This window comes from Salvelinus sp. IW2-2015, linkage group LG27, assembly GCF_002910315.2.
Source record: "Salvelinus sp. IW2-2015 linkage group LG27, ASM291031v2, whole genome shotgun sequence".
Taxonomy (NCBI): domain Eukaryota; kingdom Metazoa; phylum Chordata; class Actinopteri; order Salmoniformes; family Salmonidae; genus Salvelinus; species Salvelinus sp. IW2-2015.
Window position 1 is genome coordinate 6,039,457 of NC_036867.1, and position 25,432 is coordinate 6,064,888.

The 25,432-nt window shown below is 46.9% G+C and overlaps 1 protein-coding gene and 1 pseudogene across 10 annotated transcripts in view; both read right to left on the reverse strand.

Annotated features, from left to right (window-relative positions):
• LOC111953309 (receptor-type tyrosine-protein phosphatase mu-like) overlaps window positions 1–2,206 on the reverse strand; it is an 11,845-nt pseudogene extending 9,639 nt beyond the window's left edge.
• A 352-nt stretch (window positions 2,207–2,558) lies between these two features.
• ptprma (protein tyrosine phosphatase receptor type Ma) overlaps window positions 2,559–25,432 on the reverse strand; it is a 300,425-nt gene continuing 277,551 nt past the window's right edge. For all 10 annotated transcript variants that reach the window (XM_070435628.1, XM_070435624.1, XM_023972507.3 and 7 more), the window contains 7 exons: window positions 14,318–14,415; window positions 9,898–10,014; window positions 7,305–7,459; window positions 6,741–6,876; window positions 4,209–4,358; window positions 3,879–4,052; window positions 2,559–2,765 (listed from right to left, as the gene is read on the reverse strand). In XM_070435628.1, the coding sequence (XP_070291729.1) occupies window positions 2,574–2,765; window positions 3,879–4,052; window positions 4,209–4,358; window positions 6,741–6,876; window positions 7,305–7,459; window positions 9,898–10,014; window positions 14,318–14,415 (1,022 nt within the window). In that variant the 3' untranslated portion in view covers window positions 2,559–2,573. The remainder of the gene's footprint in view (window positions 2,766–3,878; window positions 4,053–4,208; window positions 4,359–6,740; window positions 6,877–7,304; window positions 7,460–9,897; window positions 10,015–14,317; window positions 14,416–25,432) is intronic.

Genomic DNA, 25,432 nt, shown 5'->3' on the forward strand with positions numbered 1-25,432 from the left:
CCTGTGTGTGTCTATGTCTGCTATAGTAGCAGTAGGAACAGGAGTGTGTGTGTGTGTGTGTATCTGCTATAGTAGCTGTAGGAACAGGAGTGTGTGTGTGTCTATGTCTGTTATAGTAGCAGTAGGAACAGGAGTGTGTGTGTGTGTGTGTGTGTGTGTGTGTGTCTATGTCTGCTATAGTAGCTGTAGGAACAGGAGTGTGTGTGTGTGTCTATGTCTGCTATAGTAGCTGTAGGAACAGGAGTGTGTGTGTGTGTTGTCTGCTATAGTAGCTGTAGGAACAGGGTGTGTTGTGTCTATGTCTTGCTATAGTAGCAGTAGGAACAGGAGTGTTGTGTGTGTATCTGCTATAGTAAGCGTAGGACAGGACGTGTGTGTGTGTGTGTGTGTGTGTGTGTATCTGCTATAGTGCAGTAGGAACAGGAAGTGTGTGTGTGTGTGTGTGTGTATCTGCTATAGTAGCTGTAGGAACGGAGTGTGTGTGTGCTATGTCTGTTATAGTAGCAGTAGGAACAGGAGTGTGTGTGTGTGTGTGTGTGTGTGTGTGTGTCTATGTCTGCTATAGTAGGCTGTAGGAACAGGGTGTGTGTGTGTGTCATGTCTGCTATAGTAGCTGTAGGAACAGGAGTGTGTGTGTGTGTGTGTCTGCTATGTAGCTGTAGGAACAGGAGTGTGTGTTGTGTCTATGTCTGCTATAGTAGCAGTAGGAACAGGATGTGTGTGTGTGTGTGTGTCTGCTATAGTAGCTGTAGGAACAGGAGTGTGTGTTGTGTCTATGTCTGCTATAGTAGCGTAGGAACAGGAGTGGTGTGTGTGTTATGTTTGTCTGCATAGTAGCTGTAGGAAAGGAGTGTGTTTGTGTTCTATGTCTGCTATAGTAGCGTAGGAACAGGAGTGTGTTGGGTCTTCTGTCTGCTATAGTAGCAGTAGGAACAGGAGTGTGTGGTGTATGTCTTGTCTGCTATAGTAGCTGTAGGAACAGGAGTGTGTTTGTCTGTCTGCTATAGTAGCTGTAGGAACAGGAGTGTGTGTGTGTCTATGTCTGCTATAGTAGCAGTAGGAACAGGAGTGTGTGTTGTTATGTCTATGTCTGCTATAGTAGCTGTAGGAACAGGAGTGTGTGTGTGTGTGTGTTTGTGTTAGTCTGCTATAGTAGCTGTAGGACAGGAGTGTGTTTGTGTCATGTCTGCTATAGTAGCTGTAGGAACGGAGTGTGTGTTGTGTCTATGTCTGTTATAGTAGCTGTAGGAACAGGAGTGTGTGTGTGTGTGTGTGTTTGTGTCTTGTCTGCTATAGTAGCTGTAGGAACAGGAGTGTGTTTGTCTATGTCTGCTATAGTAGCTGTAGGAACGGAGTGGTGTGTCTGTGTCTGTGTCTGCTATAGTAGCAGTAGGAACAGGAGTGGTGTGTGTGTGTCTGGTCTGCTATAGTAGCTGTAGAACAGGAGTGTGTGTGTTATGTCTCTATAGTAGCTGTAGGAACAGGAGTGTGTGTGTGTGTATGCTGCTATAGTACAGTAGGACAGGAGTTGTGTGTGGTGGGTGTGTGGGTGTGTGTGTATCTTGCTATAGTAGCGTAGGAACAGGAGTGTGTGTGTGTGTGTGTGTGTGTGTATCTGCTATAGTAGCAGTAGGAAAGGAGTGTGTGTGTGTGTGTGTGTGTGTATCTGCTATAGTAGCTGTAGGAAACAGGAGTGTGTGTGTCATTGTCTACTATAGTAGCTGTGGAACAGGAGTGTGTGTGTGTATCTGCTATAGTAGCAGTAGGAACAGGATGTGTGTGTGTGTGTGTGTGTGTGTGTATCTGCTATAGTAGCGTAGGAACAGGAGTGTGTGTGTTGTGGTGTGTGTGTCATCTGCTATAGTAGCTGTAGGAACGGAGTGTGTGTGTGTCTATGTCTGTTATAGTAGCAGTAGGAACAGGAGTGTGTGTGTGGTGTGTGTGGTGTGTGTTCTATGTCTGCTATAGTAGCTGTAGGAACAGGAGGTGTGTGTGTGTCTATCTGCTTATATAGCTGTAGGAACAGGAGTGGTTGTTGTGTCTGTCTGCTATAGTAGCTGTAGGAACAGGAGTGTGTGTGTGTCTAGTCTGCTATAGTAGCTGTAGGACAGGAGTGGTGTGTGTGTCTGTCTGCTATAGTAGCTGTAGGAACAGGAGTGTGTGGTGTTCTGTCTCGTACCGCGCAGCGTTGTAGACGCGGAATATCCTGCTGTATACAGACCTCTACATGCTTTGTAAGTAGGAAAACCTGCAAAATCGGCAGTGTATCAAATACTTGTTCTCCCCACTGTATATATATATATATATGAGCTGTGGTACTTGTTGCCGGGCTACAGTCAGAATAGGGAATGAGAGGATAGTGTAGCCACCCAGCGGGGTGGTGTTGCTAGGAAATGCTGCCACCTGCTATTCTTTGAACATTTTGACAGACAGGGCCCCAAGGCCATTTGAGGCAGACTCCTTCCCCTCCTCTTTCAAACCTAATGGTATCGATCTGTCTATGATCATGTACTAATGACTAGTCTATGACTGAGACTGGAATGTCTGATAGTATGATAAAGGATTGCATAGCGTCACATGGTTGGGAGTGACTTGATTGGCCTCTCGTGTGTGTGTGTGTGTGTTAGTCTTACTTGTGCTGGGTCAACGTCGTTGAGCATCACTATAGAGGTGCAGTGGTAGTCCAGCACCAGCCTCCAGAAGTCTTTGACCGTGTTGGGCAAGGGGTGCTGGGTAACGATGAACGCAGACGGCTGCTTGTAGCTCTGYGGAGGAGGAAAACGACGAGGAAGAGAAAGTCAGCAACCCCAACATGAACAGAAAGCCAGTATTTACGTCACTAAGATCAAGGACATGTCATCAGGCCTTTAGTCATAAAGCAGGGAATTCTCACAATCAAGTTCAGGTTACTAAGTGAGGTTGTATGTATCTGAGGTCTGCGGGCCACTTTGTTTTTGAGGAATCATGTACAGGGAACCTATATATTTCCAGGTATTCATGACCATTCTGAATGAATTCCACTATCAACACTAAGACCACATACTATATCCTTATTGTRTATACCAAATATGCATGAGTATAATTGGTGACAAATTATTTCCATAAAGCCAATCCAAACTGAGTCATACTGCTCCGTTCGACAAAAAACACATTGCAATTATGAATGTTTTTGGTTATTTCCATGACGATGGGACAAATCCATCCAAAGCCATCTGTTTTTGAATCATTTTCGATGAGGATGTAATTGTTGGTGGAAGCAGAGAAAAAGCACTAGCCATTCATCAACATGATACACTGTCCCYCTACTGTTTAGGTTTGGCTGGGAAACGGTTGGCTAAGTAACATGGGGTGATTATTATAGAGATGGATGGGCTATTTACACACCAGCTATTTAACCACAGGACACCCCAGGACTGCTGAGTCGCCCGCTGTCCCTTGCGCGCTCTCTCCTTCTTCCCCTTTCCTTCTCCCTCTACGCTATTCCCCAACTCCTCCCTCTTCCGTCCCCTTTGCTCCCTCTATGTCTGTCTCTCCCACTCCCTCCCTCTCTCCTTTCTCCATAATAAAGAAGTTATGTCACAGACAGCCAATATGCCACTAATCTACCACTAATAAAGTTTGCTCTTCATTCAAAGCGCCAAATCTGCCCTTTATGTAGATCGGTGATTGAACAGTGACCTATCCACATCATCATATTTCAGCACAATGATTAAAAAAAGAACAGTTCCACTATTGACTCAGCACTTTTCCAGCAGTACATTTACATCCAATGACTTGCACACGGACTGACACTGCAAGTCATTTAAAAAGGTTACGAGTGAGCGTGCCTAAGTTTGAGTGTGTGTGAGAATGAGTGTGTGTGTGTGTGTGAGACGTACGTCCATGAGAGCGGCGTTGATGTAGTTGGAACTCTCTCCGTCGATGGTGATGAGGAAGGGCAGACAGCGGTCTGGCGGGAGGACGTCCATGCAGCGGTTCTTCTCGTGGTTCCTGGGGAGCAGGGCGATGCTGCAGTCCTCCACACGCAACGTAGGAGTCACCATGTTCAGAGTCTGGAGGGAGGGGGGATATGAGCACTCCAAGACACAATTGGACATGAGTGAAGTCCATGTATGGACACTAATATACCACATATCCACTATGTACACTAATATACTACATATCCACGTATGATGAACAATGCACGCACGCAGACCCAAGCCACATACCCTGAACTCCTCTTTGATCTGGCTGGAGTTAGTCTGGGGGTCCAGGCGGTTCATGTCATAGTAGACCGATCGCAGCTGGTTGGCTGGGATGGTGGTGTCCCCGCACAGACACGCCTCCAAGATGGCGTCGTGGATGAACACGTACTGCTCCTGTAAGACACAGAGCGGGCCACGGGATATCGTGAGGGACAGAACGCCATGCTACGCCTAGACATACACCAGGAAGACCTCACACTGAGAACAAAGCACCAATAGTTACCTACACATTAAGGTAACACAGAAACATGACCACACCAAAGTGATGATTGACTCAAGTCAAGCCAACTGAGCCACRCGGTCCCGTGTGGCTCAGTTGGTAGAGCATGGCGCTTGCAACGCCAGGGTTGTGGGTTCATTCCCCACGGGGGGACCAGGATGAATATGTATGAACTTTCCAATTTGTAAGTCGCTCTGGATAAGAGCGTCTGCTAAATGACTTAAATGTAAATGTCATGACATGGTTCCAAAAGCCATTTTTGGTGAGAAATCAAATCAAATCCTAATCCAATCCTCGGTTTTCCAATTGGTCTTGAGAAATACAGAATCCTGGATGGTAGACATTGGGGCTGGGTATTCTCTCATGTTGTTTAAACCCTTCTGTGTTTGCTAAGACTGTGGCTGAGCCAACGGGTACCCTATGGACTTCCTTTCTCCAGGTTAGTAGTTCACTATATAAGGGAATAGGGTGCTATTTGGGAAACTGTCTGTGTCACCTCCACAGTGACCATTCCCATTGACCTTTCCTCTGTCAATACTACCACTCTCTCTCTCTCTCTTTCCTCTGTCAATACTACCACTCTCTCTCGCTCTTTCCTCTGTCAATACTACCACTCTCTCTCGCTCTTTCCTCTGTCAATACTACCCAGCTCTCTCTCGCTCTTTCATCTGTCCAATACTAGCCCTCCTCCTCTCGCTCTTTTTGCCTCTGTTCAATTACTACAACTCTCTCTCGCTTTCTTCCCTCTGTCATACTACCACTCTCTCTCGCTCTTTCCTCTGTCAATACTACCACTCTCTCTCTTTCCTCTGTCAATACTACCACTCTCTCTCTTTTCCTCTGTCAATATAACCACTCTCTCTCGCTCTTCTCTCAATACTACATCTCTCGTCTTTCCTCTGTCAATACTACCACTCTCTCTCTTTCCTCTGTCAATACTACCACTCTCTCTCTCTTTCACTCCTTTCCTCTGTCAATACTACCACTCTCTCTCTTCCTCTTACTACTACCACTCCTCTCTCTTTCCTCTGTCAATACTACCACTCTCTCTCTCTTTCATTCTCCCCCTTTTCCTCTCCTTCTCTCAGGAAAAAGGCCCCGGGCTTGACGTAAATCATTTATGAAGTGACATTTCAGAAACGTCTCGACTTGTCACTTCTGACAAAATCCTTGGGAGCAGAGGGTCAGTGGTTTTCAGGTTAGGCTACAGTGATGTCAGACTCCTGTCCTTGGATATGGAGTTGGAGGTGAAATGGATTTGCAGCCTACCCGGTTGTCATCAAAATATTACGAAATATCACGACAAGACACAAACTGGCTTTTTTTGTGCAAYGGGGAGAAGAATGTCATTTATATGATACAGCATGTGCTCCAAGTAAACTTTGAATAGTTTTTGAGCTATCACTTTGTCAGTTCACATCAATTAAAAGTATATGTCATGGGAATCAAACAAAGTAAAGCTTGCATACAGCACGACATTAGACACTTGTTTATTGTGCATTAATATAGTATGGTCAGGGAGTTAGGAGTTGGAACTTTAGCATGTTTTTATGCGTTCTAACTCATCGGCTAKTAACTATCTTTAAAAGCAAACACTAGTCTGTTGCATTTTTACTCTGAGCTGAATAATATTTGCACAGGGCTAATGAGTTGGCTCATGTTCCTTGTCAAATATCATTGTGTCACATTGTCTGTTTGGTCAGATGTTTGGGATTGGTTGTGCCAGTGGAATTTTAGATACAAAAGAAGAATCCAGAAATTGTAGACACTACAAGTCTGTCACATTGTGTTGGAGAATACACACCCTGTCCTGTATGGTCCATGGTTTCATGTGTATCATGTATTGACAGAATGAAATGTGCCTGTTTGGGGAACGTGTGTGTGTGTGTGTGTGTGTGTGTGTGTGTGTGTGTGTGTGTGTGGACGTGTTTAACTACACTTGTGGGTTTTAGGGTTAAGGTTAGAATTAGTGTTAGGGTTAGGTGCTAGGTGTAGGTGCTAGGGTTAGGTATTCAGGTTAAGGTTAGGTTTAGGAAAAATAGGATTTTGAATGGGATTGAATTGTGTGTCCACACAAGGTTAGTTATACAAGAATGTGTATGCGCGAGTGCGTGTGGTGTGTTTGGGATTGTGTACAGTGGAAGCGAGTAAAGACACTTGGAGCAGGGTCGTGTAATGGTGTGTGTGTGTGTCTGTTTGTGTATGTACGTCTCTGTGTGCGTGTTTCTCTCTCTCCCTGTGTATTTGGGTTCGAGCAGGGACAGGGTCATTCTTACCTCTGTCTGGACCATATTAACCCTTCGTGAGCGCAACTCTCTCACACAGTTGTAGATGTCGACCACACCCTCTCTCTCAGCCATGTCCAGCATGATGTCAATCACGATGAAACAGCCGGTCCTGCCCGCCCCCGCACTGATGACGCAAGCACACACACACACACACACACACACGCACATACAGCGTGAGAATCAGAGCACAACACACACTCTTCATAGAAAAGCACCGGTTGCCAAATTTTTTGGGACTATTTCGATTGGAAACATCAGTACAGATTGTACATGACAGTCTAAACAGTTGGAGCTGTGGCTGACAATAGCAGATCCACTTTATTTAGTGTGGCTGATCTTGGGAGTGAGATGACTTAACTAATATCCATTAGGAACTTCTTTCTGAGTCATACCGGATGAAGAGTCAGAGAGAGAGAGAGAGAGAGAGAAAATAGAGCGAGAGGGAGTAGAGAGAAAGAGAGAGAAAGAGATGGAAAGAGAGATGAGAGGAAAAAAAGAGCGAAAGGTAGAGATGTATACAGACAGCCAGAAGCCACAGTGAGTGTGTCTGACCTGCAGTGGACCACCATGGGCCCGGCATTGGCAGGGGTCTTGGACTTGACCCTGCGTACGAAGCCAAGCAGGCCGGTGGCGTGGTAGGGCACCCCGTGGTCCGGCCAGCCCGTGAAGTGGAACTGACGGATCTCCCGGATCTCATGGGCTCCCCTCTAGAGAGAGAAGACCGAAAGATACAGAGTTGATTACTTCATTTGGATTCACAAGTACCAAGGACACAAACATCAGAGGTCATACAGATGCCTGGACTTCTGACACATGCACATGTATATGCAGGCACCCACACACGCACACCCAAACAGACCCAGAGCTTTTTAACTTTGAGCAGCAGCTCTCTCTCCCCTCCTCTCCTCTCCCCTCCCCTCCTCTCCTCTCCCCCTGTACCTCCCTATAAGCACTTTAAAGTTAGCTGTTTTCATGATCAAAGTTGTGTTTTGATCTTGGGGGGAGGGACTAAAGTAGATAAAGCAGGGATGACAAAGCCCATCTCTGGGGGGATGGAAGAGGAGAAAAACAGCTGGAGGAGAGTGGTGATTCACACACACAGCAAGCAGGCTGGATACAGACGGCAGGGCGGACACCCATCTGAGCCTTGAGCACTCAATGCACACACACACACACACCCACACACACACACACACCACACACACACACACACACACACAACAACACACACACACACACACACACACACACACACGGCAGGGGAAATATTCACAGCTTAAAAGCCCATGGGGATAGAAGAAGTGGAAAAGTGGATAGGCCTGGTAACAGCTCTGAGTACAATAGGATGAGAAACAAAATGGCTATTATACAGACAGACAGGCATTCTGAAAGACAGATGGACCTATTATAAAGGACGTATCTAAGAACCTTCATTAAAGTAGTGGTGAGTACATGAAGCTCTGTCCAGGGGTGGCATATAGTAGCTAGCATGTCTAAATAGAAAACAACCAGGAAACCCCTTCTCTGAAAGTGAGGTAGTATAGGAAAAACATGACGGTGATAAGTATGAATAGCGTTAAGGCAGTGATAGCCAATGCTTGGTGAGTGTTCTGGAGAAAAATGACTTCCGTTTATTGCCTAGGTGGGAGTTACAGTTCATATTAGGAAATCAGAACATTTAAATAAATTCATTAGGCCCTAATCTATTGATTTCACGACTGGGAATACAGATATGCATCTGTTGGTTACAGATACCTTAAAAAAAAGGTAGGGGCATGGATCAGAAAGCCAGTCAGTATCTGGTGTGACCACCATTTATTTGCCTCATGCTGCGCAACATCTCCTTCACATAGAGTTGATCAGGCTGTTGATTGTGGCATGTGGAATGTTGTCCCACTCCTCTTCAATGGCTGTGTGAAGTTGCTGGATATTGTCGGGAACTAGAACACGCTGTCGTACACATCGATCCAGAGCATCCCAAACATGCTCAATGGGTGGCATGTTTGGTGAGTATGCAGGTCATGGAAGAACTGGGACATTTTCAGCTTCCAATTGTGTACAGATCCTTGCGACATGGGGCCCGTGCATTATCATGCTGAAACATGAGGTTATGGCAGCTGATGAATGGCATGACAATGGGCATCAGGATCTTGTCAAGGTATCTCTGTGCATTCAAATTGCCACCGATAAAATGCAATGGTGTTCGTTGTTGATTGCTTATGCCTGCCCATAGCATAAACCCACCACCACGGGGCACTCTGTTCACAACATTGACATCAGCAAACTGCTCGCCCACACRACGCCATACATCCATCTGCCCAATACAACTGAAGCCGGGATAAATCTGTGAAGCGCAYACTTCTCCAGTGTGCTAGTGGCCATCAAAKGTGAGAATTTGACCACTGAAATCGGTTACGACGCCAAACTGCAGTCGGGTCAAGACCCTGGTTAGGACGAGGTGCACGCAGATGAGCTTCCCTGAGACGCTTTCTGACAGTATATGCAGCAATTCTTCAGTTGTGCAAACCCACAGTTTCATCACTTGTCCGGTTGGCTGGTCTCAGATGATCCCACAGGTGAAGAAGTCGGATGTGGAGGTCCTGGGCTGGCGTGGTTATATGTGGTCTGCGGATGAGAGGCCGTTTGGACATACTTCCAAATTCTCAAAAACAATGTTTATGGTAGAGAAATTAACATTCAATGATCTGGCAACAGCTCTGGTGGACATTCCTGCAGTCAGCATGCCAATTGCACACTCCCTCAAAACTTGAGACATCTGTGGCACATTGTGTTGTGTGACAAAACGTACCTTTTCAGAGTGGTATTTTATTGTCCCCAGCACAAGGTGCACCTGTGTAATGATCATGCTGTTTAATCAGCTTCTTGATATGCCACACCTTTCAGGTGGATGGATTATCTTGGCAAAGGAGAAATGCTCAGTAACAGGGATGTAAACAAATTTGTGCAGAAAATGCTAGAGAAATTTGCTTTTTATGCATATAGAACATTTCTGGGATCTTTTATTTCAGCTCATGATACATGGGACCAACACTTTACATGTTGCTTTATATATAATACATACAATGGAAAACAATACACTACAATGAATAACTTCCAATATCATGATCACTTGGAGTGTCCGTACCTTTTCCACGGCGAAGGTCCTGATGACGTACTCTGACAGCAGCTGGGTCTCGATGAGGGTCACCTTCATGTCCCTGTAGATCTCAGTGTCGTCAGGCCAGTACTTACAGCACTTCACCTGAGGGGACAGAGGGGACACAGGGTGTAATGGGATGACCTGACCGCAGTTTAGTTGCTTGTCAACAACCTCCGTCCACACCTTGAAATATATTTTCTGTTCGTTCAAGGTGAAAACCTGACAGACATTTTTGCCTAGTTTGGAACTTAATGTACTTACTTCTGTGTGGTGAGTTTGGGAGCGTTGGGATGAGAATGTGTGCATGTTACTGAAGGTAGTCTATTGTGTAAGGTGTTGTTGGACAACAGTTCATTTGTGAGTCAACTCAAAAGTTTTTTTTACCATTAAAGTTCCGTAAATATAATTCTGCTCTCTTAGTGAGTTGTGTTGAACAGGTTCACCTCAATCACAGAACACACAGACAGACCCTCCTTTAACATCACAACCACTACAGTCCAGTTTGACCACTATCACACACTTTATGATCACTTCAAACTGGGAATCAACCATCCAACAGTGTGACGTATGACTCCCAATGGACAAGACGAAAGGTCTGAGAAGGTCATGTCAGCTTGTGAAATTGTTGTGTCTGAAATAGCACCCTATTCCCTGTATAGCGCACTACTTTGGCACACTATTTCCTGTATAGCGCACTACTTTGGCACCCTAGAGTGCCATTTGAGACGCAGCCAGTGAGTGACATCTTGGTGCTGTCCCATATAGCGACAGGCAGGTGGCCCTCCTCTTTGTTAGAGCAGATGCTCAAATGTCCCAGCTCTAATTACCCATACTGCACCACTGGGCTCTTTCTTCATTAAGAGGTTGTGAACCCTGGGGTCACCAGAAGTCGCACAGCGCAGATTCTATGATGATACGACCTCACTTATCTGGCCCCTCCCCCACAGTAAGAGGTGTAAAAGCATATAGGCCTATTTCGTACACAGTGGAAGTTACTTCCCTAATTTGGCAATTGAACAATCAATGAAATTCAACAAAAGTTTGAGCCTCTTCTTCACAGTCTCTGTTTTAGTTTTTTCAGTCCTGGATTTTCTGATGGTATCCTCTCTCTCCCGCTCTCTCWMTGCTCCCTCCCTCCGTCCTCTTCTCTGTCACTCACACCAGCCTTATCTTCTCTCCGGGTCATCCTTATCTTCCTCTCCATTTCTCCATCTGTCTGTCCTCTTTTCCCTCCCTACCGCCCTCCTCTTCCTCCACCCTTCCTCTCCCCTCCCCTGCTGTCTCCTTTGTGATAGTGTAATTAGGGGGGGGGGGGGATCTAATTGGTGATATAATTGTGTTTTAATGGCCACGTACATTATTCTCCCGCAGCTCCGCCTTAGTCACGCTAGCTGTCAGCACTGGAAGCAATTATAGTTACTTCTCTGGAGAGGACCGGAAAACATTGTTTAACTGCGATAGGAATCTCTGTTTTCTTAAATGATATTCCTATCTGTCTTCTGTGACAGTGTTGATCATGGAGAGACCAATATAGAATAATAATATGAGTGTTTCCAAGAGGTAGGGTTTCCCTGGTGACTTCCTTGGTATAGAAAAAGACACAGCTATACCTTAAAGTATTTAGTATTCAACTGGTCATAATGAGCAAATCGTCAATTAGTAGCAGCGGTCTGACTAACAGAAATAACTGGAAATTATTTGATATTGAGATAAAAACAGTTGCATTGGACCTTTCAGTAAGAATATAAAGAGATGTTAGAGAGACCCTACTCCCATTCACACACACATTAGTGAGTTACTCTTGCATGTAAACGGTATGATGGAAGTACCATTGTGACAAACCATTTCGTGGTTTGATTTGATAATCTGTCGACCATTTTTTATTTTATTGAACCTTTATTTAACTAGGCAAGTCAATTAAGAACACATTCTTATTTACAATGACGGCCTACCCCGGCCAAACCCTATACCGGACGACGCTGGGCCAATTGTGCGTTGCCCTATGGGACTCCCAATCACAGCCGGTTGTGATATAGCCTGGAATCGAACCAGGGTCTGTAGTGACGCCTCTAACACTGAGATGCAGTGCCTTAGACCGCTGCGCCACCCGGGAGCATGATCGATTTTAATACATGGTTTATGATGGTGTACTGTAGTTTTGTATTTCATGTCTTTACAGTACTGGGCCACTCAATTACATGTAGTTGGTACATTCAGATCTTGGAAGCCATTTTCTAAAGTAGGTTGCATGAATATGCTTCCTTATGCCCTCATCTCCTACTAGGCCCTGTTTCCTGATATAGCCTTTAAGAGGAATGTCAATGTCGTTGGAGACGATTTTAAGATGATCCCATAAGGTTTCTATTCAAGGACTCATAACTAGTAGCCTAAAGAATTTCAGATCTCTGTGTCCATGTGCTTTCCTTCTTGTGGGAAGCCCAGACAAGAGCTTATTAAACGTTTTGGGCGACCTGACCAAATTCATACAGCAATTTGAGTTATTGATCTTTCATTGTCATTGAAAGCAATTTTAAGAAGCTGTAAATATGTTCTACGTGCACTATTTCTATGCTTCATGTTCTTAAGTTTAGTTTTTGCCTCTAACTTTCGGTTTTGTACACCAGCTTCAAACAGCTGAAAATACTATATTTTTGGTTGTGAAAAATATATTTCACAGTGGTTTAGATAGTACAATAATTCTCTACATAATGACTGCTTGTTTTGTCACAAACTGAAATTAGGCGAACTATTAGAATTTTACCAAGCAGGGAATGGTAAAGCGATTCCTGCATTGTGGATCTTTAAAGAATGCCAATCTAGGAGAGCTATCTGGAACAACTAGTTTTCTTATACCTACCACCACAGAGACTAATACGGCTTTGWCAAACTAGTGCCACTTCCATTCTCTCAGGTGTTGTGTGCCACACTGGGTAAGCATGTAAGGACAGCAGGCGACGGTTCTGAGAGGAACTTAGATTAAGTACATGATCCGTGATAGGAAGAGAGGTTTAACAATACAAAGCACTCCTACTGGTCACAGAGTGTAATGTAGCCTTAAAACATAAATACACTCACACAAAATAAAACATTGGGAGGATGATTTGGGGTAGTACGATTAGATATCCATCCGAGTCTTACTAGGTACCTCATCACCATCTGACAGGATAAATAAAGTGTACAGGGTCACTGTGGAGCTGACTGCAGCTTCAGCCCTGATCATCAGTGAAAGGAAGTTGGGTATCCAGTGACACGATCATAAACAGTATGGAGCTCAAGTCAAGACGCTCCAGATCYTCCAGCCTCTCAGATCCCCCTGATACTTCAGCTAGCTTATCCCTGAAGAGCATCCTATAGATGAAGTCTCGGCAGAAATATCCTATTAATCCCAACCGTGTCTGACAGCTACGATATAGATGATCAGCCAGCGATATGCTTTGGGTGGCTGCCTGCGTCACTCACTAACACATTATCTGGGGTAGTGTTATTCTTCACGTCTAGTTGTGCCTTGTGCTCCCTCCACCTGCGGTCCAGAAGGGAAGTAGAAACAGGAGACAGGCTAGATCGAAAACAAACAAAACTGCTTGGCATGAACGCGAAAAGCGACAGAAGCCTGGGAGAAGGGATTTCCCAGAGTTCATCAGTGGTGAAGCGGCCTAGCAGACAATGGCTGTGGAGTGAGTGGTTTTTATTATTATGGTGGAAAAGAATGCCGCTGTGCCTCCCTGCCTGCCGACCCTGGCCTGCCTGCAGCCCACTGAAGGGGCCTGGAGAGTGGAGACTCAACAGGGGGCAAGATGGGACAGCCAGGGCTGAGTGGTTAAAACAATAGCACCAGGTGGTGGGAGGATTCACCCGCTTGGCTAGCGCTTTGTGGCCGTGCATCACTCGGTTCCCTTTTGTTGATTTGATATGGTGCCAGCGGGAGTTGGGGCCCTTCCTTAAATGAGCCACTGACAGGTTAGGCATGCCCTCTCTGTCGTTGTGTGTATGAGTGTGTGCGTGAGAGTGTGTATGATTGTGTGTGTGTGCGTGCGTGCACGTGTATTGTTATGGGTTTGACAGCTTCAGAGAGCTTATTCGACTAACCGGTCAGATCACTCTCTGATCACGCCTTTCAAGGCTTTAACCAATGGTTGATTGGCTTGAACGAGGTCTGTACCCACACGGGACATTACACCCCAGTAGATTGGCATTGTCTAGCGTTGCTTTCCAGAAAACACTCAAATGTTGGGCCCCTGGTTTCTGTATGCCAGGCCTGGAAAATGTCCACCTTTTAGTTTACTTGATTTATTTATTGGCTGAATCAATAAAATGTACCAGAATTGAGTTTGTCTTTAGTGTGTGTAGTGTGTGACTGTGTGTGTGTGTTTATGCGTGTGTGTGTCTGGGGTCTCGTGGTACTCACCCTGCCCACCTCCACCAGGTTGGTCACCATGACGATGGTTGCCGTGTTCTCATGCCACACCATCCTCCAGAAATCGTAGACTGTCTCTTGCATGGGCCCTGAGGAGAGACAGAGACAGAGGGAGAGGGAGAGAGAGCGAGCGAGGGAGAGAGAAAGAAAGAGAGAGAAAGGAGAGAAAGGGTGTGAGTTTGTGTATGTGAAGCTCTTTGTGACCATACGGACATCATGTTATGAATGACACCAACACGTGATTTTCCAATATAAAAGTGCGTGTATTGTCCAAATATTGTCAGGATTGTCAGACCCTCTACTTATACCAGGTTCTTCTCATACTAATTCAATTTTCATCACATCCTTGTTAGCGTTTTTCACATTTGTCGATTATTTGCTTGTTTTCTGAGCAATGAAAAGTGCACAGGTTCAGCTGGTTAACACCTTGTTTATCCCAGTTGAACTTTATCAACACAGGACACTCGGGCTGTGTGCCTGTACGTTCTGATCACTGTTGACAGGGCAATCAGCTAATGCCTGGATCTAAGTCAACACACACGCGGTGAATGACAAGAAGCTTTACGCCAGGCAGGGGGACAGAAATCTGTGCACACACTCTCAATTAACTCCTACACACTTTAATGTGGGCCGTGTTTAAGATTGCACCGAGCAATAAAGGATCCCTGGAAGGAATTAAGAATTACTAATTTAATTAATTCAAATTAGCATTGTTTTTTAATCAACTGGCAAATGCAAAAAAAATACTTTGGACGAGCTAATTAGCTCATGCAAATCCGTGTGTGTGTCCTCGAGAGCTGCGGTGTGTGTACCGTCAGCCACAGCAAATTGCTTCCAACAGCTAAAACATACACATGCGCCAGCACACACACACACGCGCGTGTACACACACGAAGCTCCCTGCAGATGTTCCATATTCATGCTCACACAAACAGCCGCATTACAAAACACTGGTGTCGCATTTTAAAATGCTTGAGAATTCGCCGGAAGACACTTCCAGGTGCCTTTACCTCTAGTGCAAGCGAGCAGGTTTTCTCATTATCGATGCCAGGCCACATGCTCTCCTGGTATTCATAACCATCTCTCCAAGGATTAAGAGCCGATACACTCCCTGTTCTCCCCTGGCCCCCTTCACTCCTCCTAACAGCAACCATCACCAGTCTAGACTTATTATTTTCTTTCTAAATTAAAGGCAGATTCAATTCAATCAGAACAGTGTGTATCCTACAGTTACTCATCCAACCAGGGATAGGAAGGTTTTTTTCTCTGGAGGAAGTGATGGTGTTATGTAGATGATATGAAAAAAGGACTGCACTCGGGATGAATGGAGGTTTGATCTCCCAACTATTTCCTTCTAAGAGCTCTATGCAAGTACCTCCCCCCCTTCCCTTCCCTTCCTCCCTCCTTTCCCCTCCTTATGAACACACTTCGTGAACCTGTGAGACGTTTGCCAACTAAACCAGTCATCTGTGTTGACACAGCGTTAACAGTGGATATGTACAACTGTGTAGAGAAAGAAAGTCTCGGCGGAGGAGAGGCGCGAAGCGCGGCTGGTGTCGTCGTCTGGGAGAAGAAAAAGTGACACGACGCATCATCGTTGAGCAGCTGCGGTAAATGGCCTAGTGCGGCAGAGGGTAAAGCCAAGTCATGCAACTCCAATTAGTTGTGGAGAAGAGATTCTCCCATGGTGCACTGGGGGAATAGGACAAGGAAGTAGGAGAAAAAAGCTAAACAAAAGCTTCACAGACGGCTGGAGTGGACAGGCTGTCAGAGGAGAGGCTCTGTCGTCGTAATGCTTTTCATCCTGGCACCCCGCCAGCCACAGATACAGACACACAAATTGCTGGGATTCTTCAGGAGGGAAGGAGACTAGGCTATTTCTTTGCACCTTTTTCCCCTAGAAAGAGAAACATGCCAGCCAGCCAGCGATTGTGTGAGGACCGAGTTAATAAAGAAAGGTTGTATGTATTTTAATAAATGATATTATATTAAAAAGGCTATACAGACCTTTAGCCTCTGGGGGTACTCTTGAGAGAAAAGGGGTGAATGGACAAAATGCACCTCCCCACACCCATGAGTAAAAACATACACTGAGTGTACAAAACATTAGGAACCCCTTCCTAATATTGAGTTGCACCCCCTTTTGCCCTCAGAAAATCCTCAATTTGTAAGGGCATGGACTCTGTGTCGAAAGTGTCAATGTGTCGAAAGCGTTCCAAAGGGATACTGGCCCATGTTGACTCCAGTGCTTCTCACAGTTGTGTTAAGTTGGCTGGATGTCCTTTGGGTGGTTGACCATTCTTGATACACACAGGAAACTGTTGAGCGTGAAAAGAACAGCAGCGTTGCAGTTCTTGACACATTCCAACCGGTGTGCCTGGCACCTACCACCATACCCCATTCAAAGGCACTTCAATGTTTTGTCTTGCCCATTCACATTCTCAATGGCACTCCTACACAAACCATGTCTTTAATTGTTTCAAGCCTTAAACATCCTGCTTTAACATCTCCTCTGCTTCATCTACACTGATTGAAGTGGATTAAACAAGTGACATAAATAAGGGATCATATATTTCACCTGGATTCACCTGGTCAGTCTATGTCATGGAACGAGCCGGTGTTCTTAATATTTTGTACACTCAGTGTATATTGTTTGGGATCCCATGCTGAATGTCCGTGACTGACAAGCGCCCGATTGGCCTGAAGCACATCTGCCTTTGATCTGTGCAAGATCTCTGCTTGTTATGATTTTCCTCTCTCGCCACCCCCCCAAAAAATGGAATTCTCTTTGAAAGCTGCCCTCTAATTGCAAACGCCGGCATAACATTGAAAAACTAAACATGGAGAGTCCGCTGCCAATTCTGTCTGAGGCTGGTGTGCTCTATTATTTTCTCTCCTATTCAATGTATAGTATGACTGTGTATAGTAAATATTGTATAGTCTCATCATAAAATAGGATGGAGGTCAACCCTCTCCTAGTCTCATTCACCAGTCGGCACTCTCTCTGTTGGTAGCAATTCGCCTGGGGGTTAACGCACAGAGACACACTACCGAGGACCAGGTATGTGTGTCCACTTGACTGTTAGCGCAGCCTGCGTTTCATTCAGTGTCATTCGTCACAGAACAGGTGTAGTTCTTTTGAGGAGACAGAACGGCAAGGCGGACGGCCTGGGAGGGCAGTGCTCCAATAAACAGGTCATTATGCAACTTCCAGACCCACTAGACCACCAGACTGTCTACTAGGTCATTATGCAGCTCCTAGACCACCAGACTGTCTACTAGGTCATTATGCAGCTCCTAGACCACCAGACTGTCTTACTAGGTCATTATGCAGCTCCTAGACCACCAGACGGTCTACAGGTCATTATGCAGCTCCTAGACCACCAGACTGTCTACTAGGTCTATGCAGCTCCTAGACCACCAGACTGTCTACTAGGTCATTATGAGCTCCCAGACCACCAGACTGTCTACTAGGTCATTATGCAGCTCTAGACACCAGACTGTCTACTAGGTCATTATGCAGCTCCTAGACCACCAGACTGTCTACTAGGTCATTATGCAGCTCCTAGACACCAGACTGTCTACTAGGTCATTATAGAGCTCCTAGACACCAGACTGTCTACTAGGTCATTATGCAGCTCCTAGACACCAGACTGTCTACTAGGTCATTATGCAGCTCCTAGACCACCAGACTGTCTACTAGGTCATTATGCAGCTCCTAGACCACCAGACTGTCTACTAGGTCATTATGCAGCTCCTAGACCCTGACCACCAGACTGTCTACTAGGTCATTATGCACTCCAGACCACTAGACCACCAGACTGTCTACTAGGTCATTATGCAGCTCCTAGACCACCAGACTGTCTACTAGGTCATAATGCAGCTCCTAGACCACCAGACTGTCTACTAGGTCATTATGCAGCTCCAGACCCACTAGACCACCAGACTGTCTACTAGGTCATTATGCAGCTCCTAGACCACCAGACTGTCTACTAGGTCATTATGCAGCTCCTAGACCACCAGAACAGACTGTCTACTAGGTCATTATACAGCTCCAAGACCCACTAGACCACCAGACTGTCTACTAGGTCATTATGCAGCTCATAGACCCAGACTGTCCACTAGGTCATTAAGCAGCTCCACCATAGACCACCAGACTGTCTACTAGGTTATTTGCAGCTCCCAGACCACCAGACTGTCTACTAGTCATTATGCAGCTCCCAGACCCTGCCACCAGACTGTCTACTAGGTCATTATGCAGCTCCTAGACCACCAGACTGTCTCACTAGGTCATTATGTAGCTCCCAGACCACCAGACTGTCTACTAGGTCATTAGTAGCTCCCAGACCACCAGACTGTCTACTAGGTCATTATGCAGCTCCCAGACCACCAGACTGTCTACTAGGTCATTATGAGCTCCCAGACCACCACACTGTCTACTAGGTCATTATGCAGCTCCAGACCACCAGACTGTCTCCTAGGTCATTATGCAGCTCCTAGACCACCAGACTGTCTACTAGGTCATTATGCAGCTCCCAGACCACCAGACTGTCTACTAGGTCATTATGCAGCTCCCAGACCCACTAGACCACCAGACTGTCTACTAGGTCATTATGTAGCTCCTAGACCATCAGACGTCTACTAGGTCATTATGCAGCTCCCAGACCCGCTAGACCACCAGACTGTCTACTAGGTCATTATGCAGCTCCCAGACCCACTAGACCACCAGACTGTCATGTCATTATGCAGCTCCTAGACCACCAGACTGTCTACTAGGTCATTATGTAGCTCCCAGACCACCAGACTGTCTACTAGGTCATTATGCAGCTCCTAGACCACCAGACTGTCTACTAGTTCATTATGCAGCTCCTAGACACCAGACTGTCTACTAGTCATTATGTAGCTCCCAGACACCCAGACTGTCTACTAGGTCATTATCAGCTCCAGACCCACTAGACCACCAGACTGTCTACTAGGTCATGATGCAGCTCCAAGACCCACTAGACCACCAGACTGTCTACTAGGTCATATGCAGCTCCAATACCACAAACCCAGACTGTCTACTAGGTCATATGCAGCTCCAGACCACAGACCACCAGACTGTCCACTAGGTCATTATGCAGCTCCAGACCACTAGACCACCAGACTGTCTACTAGGTCATTAGTAGCTCCTAGACCATAGACTGTCTACTAGGTCATTATGCAGCTCCCAGACCCGCTAGACCACCAGACTGTCTACTAGGTCATTATGCAGCTCCCAGACCCCTAGACCACCAGACTGTCTACATGTCATTATGCAGCTCCTAGACACCAGACTGTCTACTAGGTCTTATGTGCTCCCAGACCACCAGACTGTCACTAGGTCATTATGCAGCTCCAGACCACCAGAACTGTCTACTAGGTCATTATGCAGCTCCTAGACCACCAGACTGTCTACTAGGTCATTAGTAGCTCCCGACCACCAGACTGTCTACTAGGTCATTATGCAGCTCCCAGACCCACTAGACCACCAGACTGTCTACTAGGTCATATGCAGCTCAGACCCACTAGACCACAGACTGTCTACTAGGTCATGATGCAGCTCCAAACCCACACCCAGACTGTCTACTAGGTCATATGCAGCTCCCAGACCCACTAGACACCAGCCTGTCCACTGGTCATTATGCAGCTCCAGACCCACTAGACCACCAGACTGTCACTAGTCATTATGCAGCTCCCAGACCACCAGACTGTCTACTAGGTCATTATGCAGCTCCCAGCACCAAGACTGTCTAGGTCATTATGCAGCTCCAGCCACTAGACCACCAGACTGCTACTAGGTCATTATGCAGCTCCAGACCACCAGACTGTCTACTAGGTCATTATGCGCTCCAGACCACACAGACTGTCTACTAGGTCATATGCAGCTCCAGACCCACTAGACCACCAGACTGTCTACTAGGTCATTATGCAGCTCCCGACCACTAGACCACCAGACTGTCTACTAGGTCATTATGTAGCTCCTAGACCACAGACTGTCTACTAGGTCATTATGCAGCTCCAGACCCAGACCCAGACTGTCTACTAGGTCATTATGCAGCTCCCGACCCACTAACCACCAGACTGTCTACTAGGTCATTATGCAGCTCCCAGACCACCAGACTGTCTACTAGGTCATTATGAAGCTCCTAGACCACCAGACTGTCTACTAGGTCATTATGCAGCTCCAGACCCACTAGACACCAGACGGTCTACAGGTCATTATGCAGTCCAGCCCACTAGACCACCAGACTGTCTACTAGGTCATTATGCAGCTCCCAGACCACCAGACTGTCTACTAGGTCATTATGTAGCTCCCAGACCACCAGACTGTCTACTAGGTCATTATGCAGCTCCAGACCCACTAGACCACCAGACGGTCTACTAGGTCATTATGCAGCTCCCAGACCCATAGACACCAGACTGTCTACTAGGTCATTATGCAGCTCCAGACCCACTAGCACCAGACTGTCTACTAGGTCATTATGCAGCTCCCAGACCACAGACTGTCTACTAGGTCATTATGCAGCTCCCAGACCCACTAGACCACAAGACTGTCTACTAGGTCATTATGCAGCTCCCAGACCCACAGACTGTCTACTAGGTCATTATGCAGCTCCCAGACCACCAGACTGTCTACTGGTCATTATGTAGCTCCTAGACCACCAGACTGTCTACTGTCATTATGCGCTCCCAGACCACTAGACCACCAGACTGTCTACTAGGTCATTATGCAGCTCCTAGACCACCAGACTGTCTACTAGGTCATTATGTAGCTCCCAGACCACCAGACTGTCTACTAGGTCATTATGCAGCTCCAGACCACCAGATGCTATCTAGGTCATTATGTAGCTCCCAGACCACCAGACTGTCTACTAGGTCATTATGGTAGCTCCAGACCACCAGACTGTCTACTAGGTCATTATGTAGCTCCCAGACCACCAGACTGTCTACTAGGTCATTATGTGCTCCCAGACCACCAGACTGTCTACTAGGTCATTATGCAGCTCCCAGACCACCAGACTGTCTACTAGGTCATTATGCAGCTCCTAGACCACCAGACTGTCTACTAGGTCATTTGCAGTCCCAGACCCTAGACCACCAGACTGTCTACTAGGTCATTATGCAGCTCCAGACCCATAGACCACCAGACTGTCTACTAGGTCATTATGTGCTCCTAGACCATCAGACTGTCTACTAGGTCATTATGCAGCTCCCAGACCCAGACCACCAGATCGTCTACTAGGTCATTATCAGCTCCCAGACCACTAGACCACCGACTGTCTACGGTCATTATGCCAGTCCCAGACCACCAGACTGTCTACTGGGTCATTATGTAGCTCCCAGACCACCAGACTGTCTACTAGGTCATTGCAGCTCCCAGACCCACTAGACCACCAGACGGTCTACTAGGTCATTATGCAGTCCCAGACCCTAGACACCAGACTGTCTACTAGGTCATTATGCAGCTCCCAGACCACAGACTGTCTACTGGGTCATTATGTAGCTCCCAGACCACCAGACTGTCTACTAGGTCTTATGCAGCTCCCAGACCCATAGAACCAGACGTCTACTAGGTCATTATGCAGCTCCAGACCACCAACTGTCTACGGCATTATGAGCTCCAGACCACAGACTGTCTACTAGGTCATTATGCAGCTCCCAGACCACTAGACACAGACTGTCTACTAGGTCATTATGCAGCCCAACCACTAGACCACCAGACTGTCTACTAGGTCATTATGAGCTCCAGACCCACTAGACCACCAGACTGTCTACTAGGTCATTATGCAGCTCCCAGACCACTAGCAACAGACGTCACTAGGTCATTATGCAGCTCCAGACCCACTAGCCACCAGACTGTCTACTAGGTCATTATGCACTCCCGCCACATCAGACTGTCTACTAGGTCATTATGCAGCTCCCAGACCCACCTAGACACAAGACTGTCTACTAGGTCATTTATGCAGCTCCCAGACCATCCAGACTGTCTACTAGGTCATTATGCAGCTCCCAGACCACCAGACTGTTACTAGGTCATTATGTAGCCTCCTAGACCACCAGACTGTCTACTAGGTCATTATGCAGCTCCCAGACCCACTAGACCACCAGACTGTCTACTAGGTCATTATGCAGCTCCTAGACCACCAAGACTGTCTACTAGGTCATTATGTAGCTCCCGACCACCAGACTGTCTACTAGGTCATTATGCAGCTCCCAGAACCACCAGACTGTCTACTAGGTCATTATGTAGCTCCCAGACCACCAGACTGTCTACTAGGTCATTATGTAGCTCCCAGGACCACCAGACTGTCTACTAGGTCATTATGTAGCTCCCAGACCACCAGACTGTCTACTAGGTCATTATGCAGCTCCCAGACCCCAGACTGTCTACTAGGTCATTATGCAGCTCCTGACCACCAGACTGTCTACTAGGTCATTATGCAGCTCCCAGACCCCTAGACCACCAGACTGTCTCTAGGTCATTATGCAGCTCCAGACCCACTAGACCACCAGACTGTCTACTAGGTCATTATACAGCTCCCAGCCCCTAGACACCAGACTGTCTACTAGGTCATTATGCAGCTCCCAGACCCACTGACCACCAGACTGTCTACTAGGTCTATGCAGCTCCCAGACCACCAGACTGTCTACTAGGTCATTATGCAGCTCCCAGACCCACTAGACCACCAGACTGTCTACTAGGTCATTATGTAGCTCCCAGACCATCAGACTGTCTACTAGGTCATTATGCAGCTCCCAGACCACGCTAGACCAGACTGTCTACTAGGTCATTATGCAGCTCCCAGACCACTAGACCACGAGACTGTCTACTAGGTCATTATGCAGCTCCCAGACCACCAGACTGTCTACTGGTCATTATGTAGCTCCAGACCACCAGATGTCTACTAGGTCATTATGAGCTCCCAGACACACAGACTGTCTACTAGGTCATTATGCAGCTCCTAGACCACCAGACTGTCTACTAGGTCATTATGCAGCTCCCAGACCCACTGAACCACCAGACTGTCTACTAGGTCATTATGCAGCTCCCAGACCACTAGACCACCAGACTGTCTACCATGTCATTATGCAGCTCCTAGACCACCACCTGTCTACTAGGTCATTATGTAGCTCCCAGAACCACAGACTGTCTACTAGGTCATTATGCAGCTCCCAGACCCACTAGACCACCAGACTGTCTAATAGGTCATGATGCAGCTCCAAGACCACTAGACACCAGACTGTCTACTAGGTCATATGCAGCTCCAAACCACACTAACCACAGACTGTCTACTAGGTCATATGCAGCTCCCAGACCCACTAGACCACCAGACTGTCTAATAGGTCATATGCAGCTCAGCCCATGACACCAGACTGTCTATAGGTCATTATGCAGCTCCCAGACCACCACGACTGTCTACTAGTCATTATGCAGCTCCCAGACCACCAGACTGTCTACTAGGTCATTATGCAGCTCCAGACCCACTAGACACCAGACTGTTCTACTAGGTCATTATGCAGCTCCCAGACCACACGACGCACCAGACTGTCTATAGGTCATTATGCAGCTCCAATACCCACTACACCAGACTGTCTACTAGGTCATATGCAGCTCCCCGCCACTAGCCACCAGACTGTCTCTAGTCATTATGCAGCTCCCAGACCACCAGACTGTCTACTAGGTCATTATGCAGCTCCCACGACCACCAGACTGCTTACTAGGTCATTATGCAGCTCCCAGACCCACTAGACCACCAGACTGTCTACTATGTCATTATGCAGCTCCCAGACCACCAGACTGTCTACTAGGTCATTATGCAGCTCCCAGACCACTAGCACACCAGACTGTCTACTAGTCATTATGCAGCTCCCAGACCACCAGACTGTCTACTAGGTCATTATATCAGCTCCCAGACCCACTAGACCACCAGACCTGCTACTAGGTCATTATGCAGCTCCCAGACCCACTAGACCACCAGACTGTCTACTAGGTCATTATGCAGCTCCCGACCACAAGCTGTCTACTAGGTCTTTAAGCTCAGACCACCAGACTGTCTACTAGGTCATTATGCAGCTCCCAGACCACCAGACTGTCTACTAGGTCATTATGACAGCTCCCAGACCACCAGACTGTCTACTAGGTCATTATGCAGCTCCCAGACCCACTAGACCACCAGCACGTGTCTACTAGGTCATTATGCAGCTCCCAGACCACAGACTGTCTACTAGGTCATTATTGCAGCTCCCAGACCACAGACCACCAGACTGTCTACTAGGTCATATGCAGCTCCCAGACCCACTAGACCACCAGACTGTCTAATAGTCATATGCAGCTCCAAACCCACTAACCACCGACTGTCTACTAGGTCATTATGCAGCTCCCAGGCCCACTAGCCACCAGACTGTCTACTATGTCATTATGCAGCTCCCAGACCACCAGACTGTCTACTAGGTCATTATGCGCAGCTCCCAGACCACCAGACTGTCTACTAGGTCATTATGCAGCTCCCAGACCCACTAAGACGCACCAAGACTGTCTACTAGAGTCATTACTGCAGCTCCCAGACCACCAGACTGTCTACTAGGTCATTATGCAGCTCCCAGACCCACTAGACCACCAGACTGTCTACTAGGTCATTATGCAGCTCCCAGGCCCACTAGATCACCAGACTGTCTACTAGGTCTGACTGTGCTGGATTGGCTGCCTATAGTCGTAGAGAGAGCGTGGAATGGAATTACCTTTGCGCGGCTGGCCGAGAAAACATTGCCTCCAAGAATTCAACAACAATTAACTATCAATCAGAGCTCACCTCCAGCAGGCTTGTGGGAAAAGCGTATGCCTGCCGGATTAATGCAGTAATACAACACACACGTTTAGACACGCATATGCATGTACACAGACCACGCCAGTACACATGAACTTATCCATTTATTTATTACTGCAATTCTCACCCCTCCCCTTTTGCTCACACAACTGATTAATTGCGCTAAGACGCAACTTCAGCACAACACAGCTTGGACAGGCTGCAGGGAATAAAGGAGGGGGGAGGTTGGTTAGAGAGCGAGAGAGAGGGGAGTCCCACA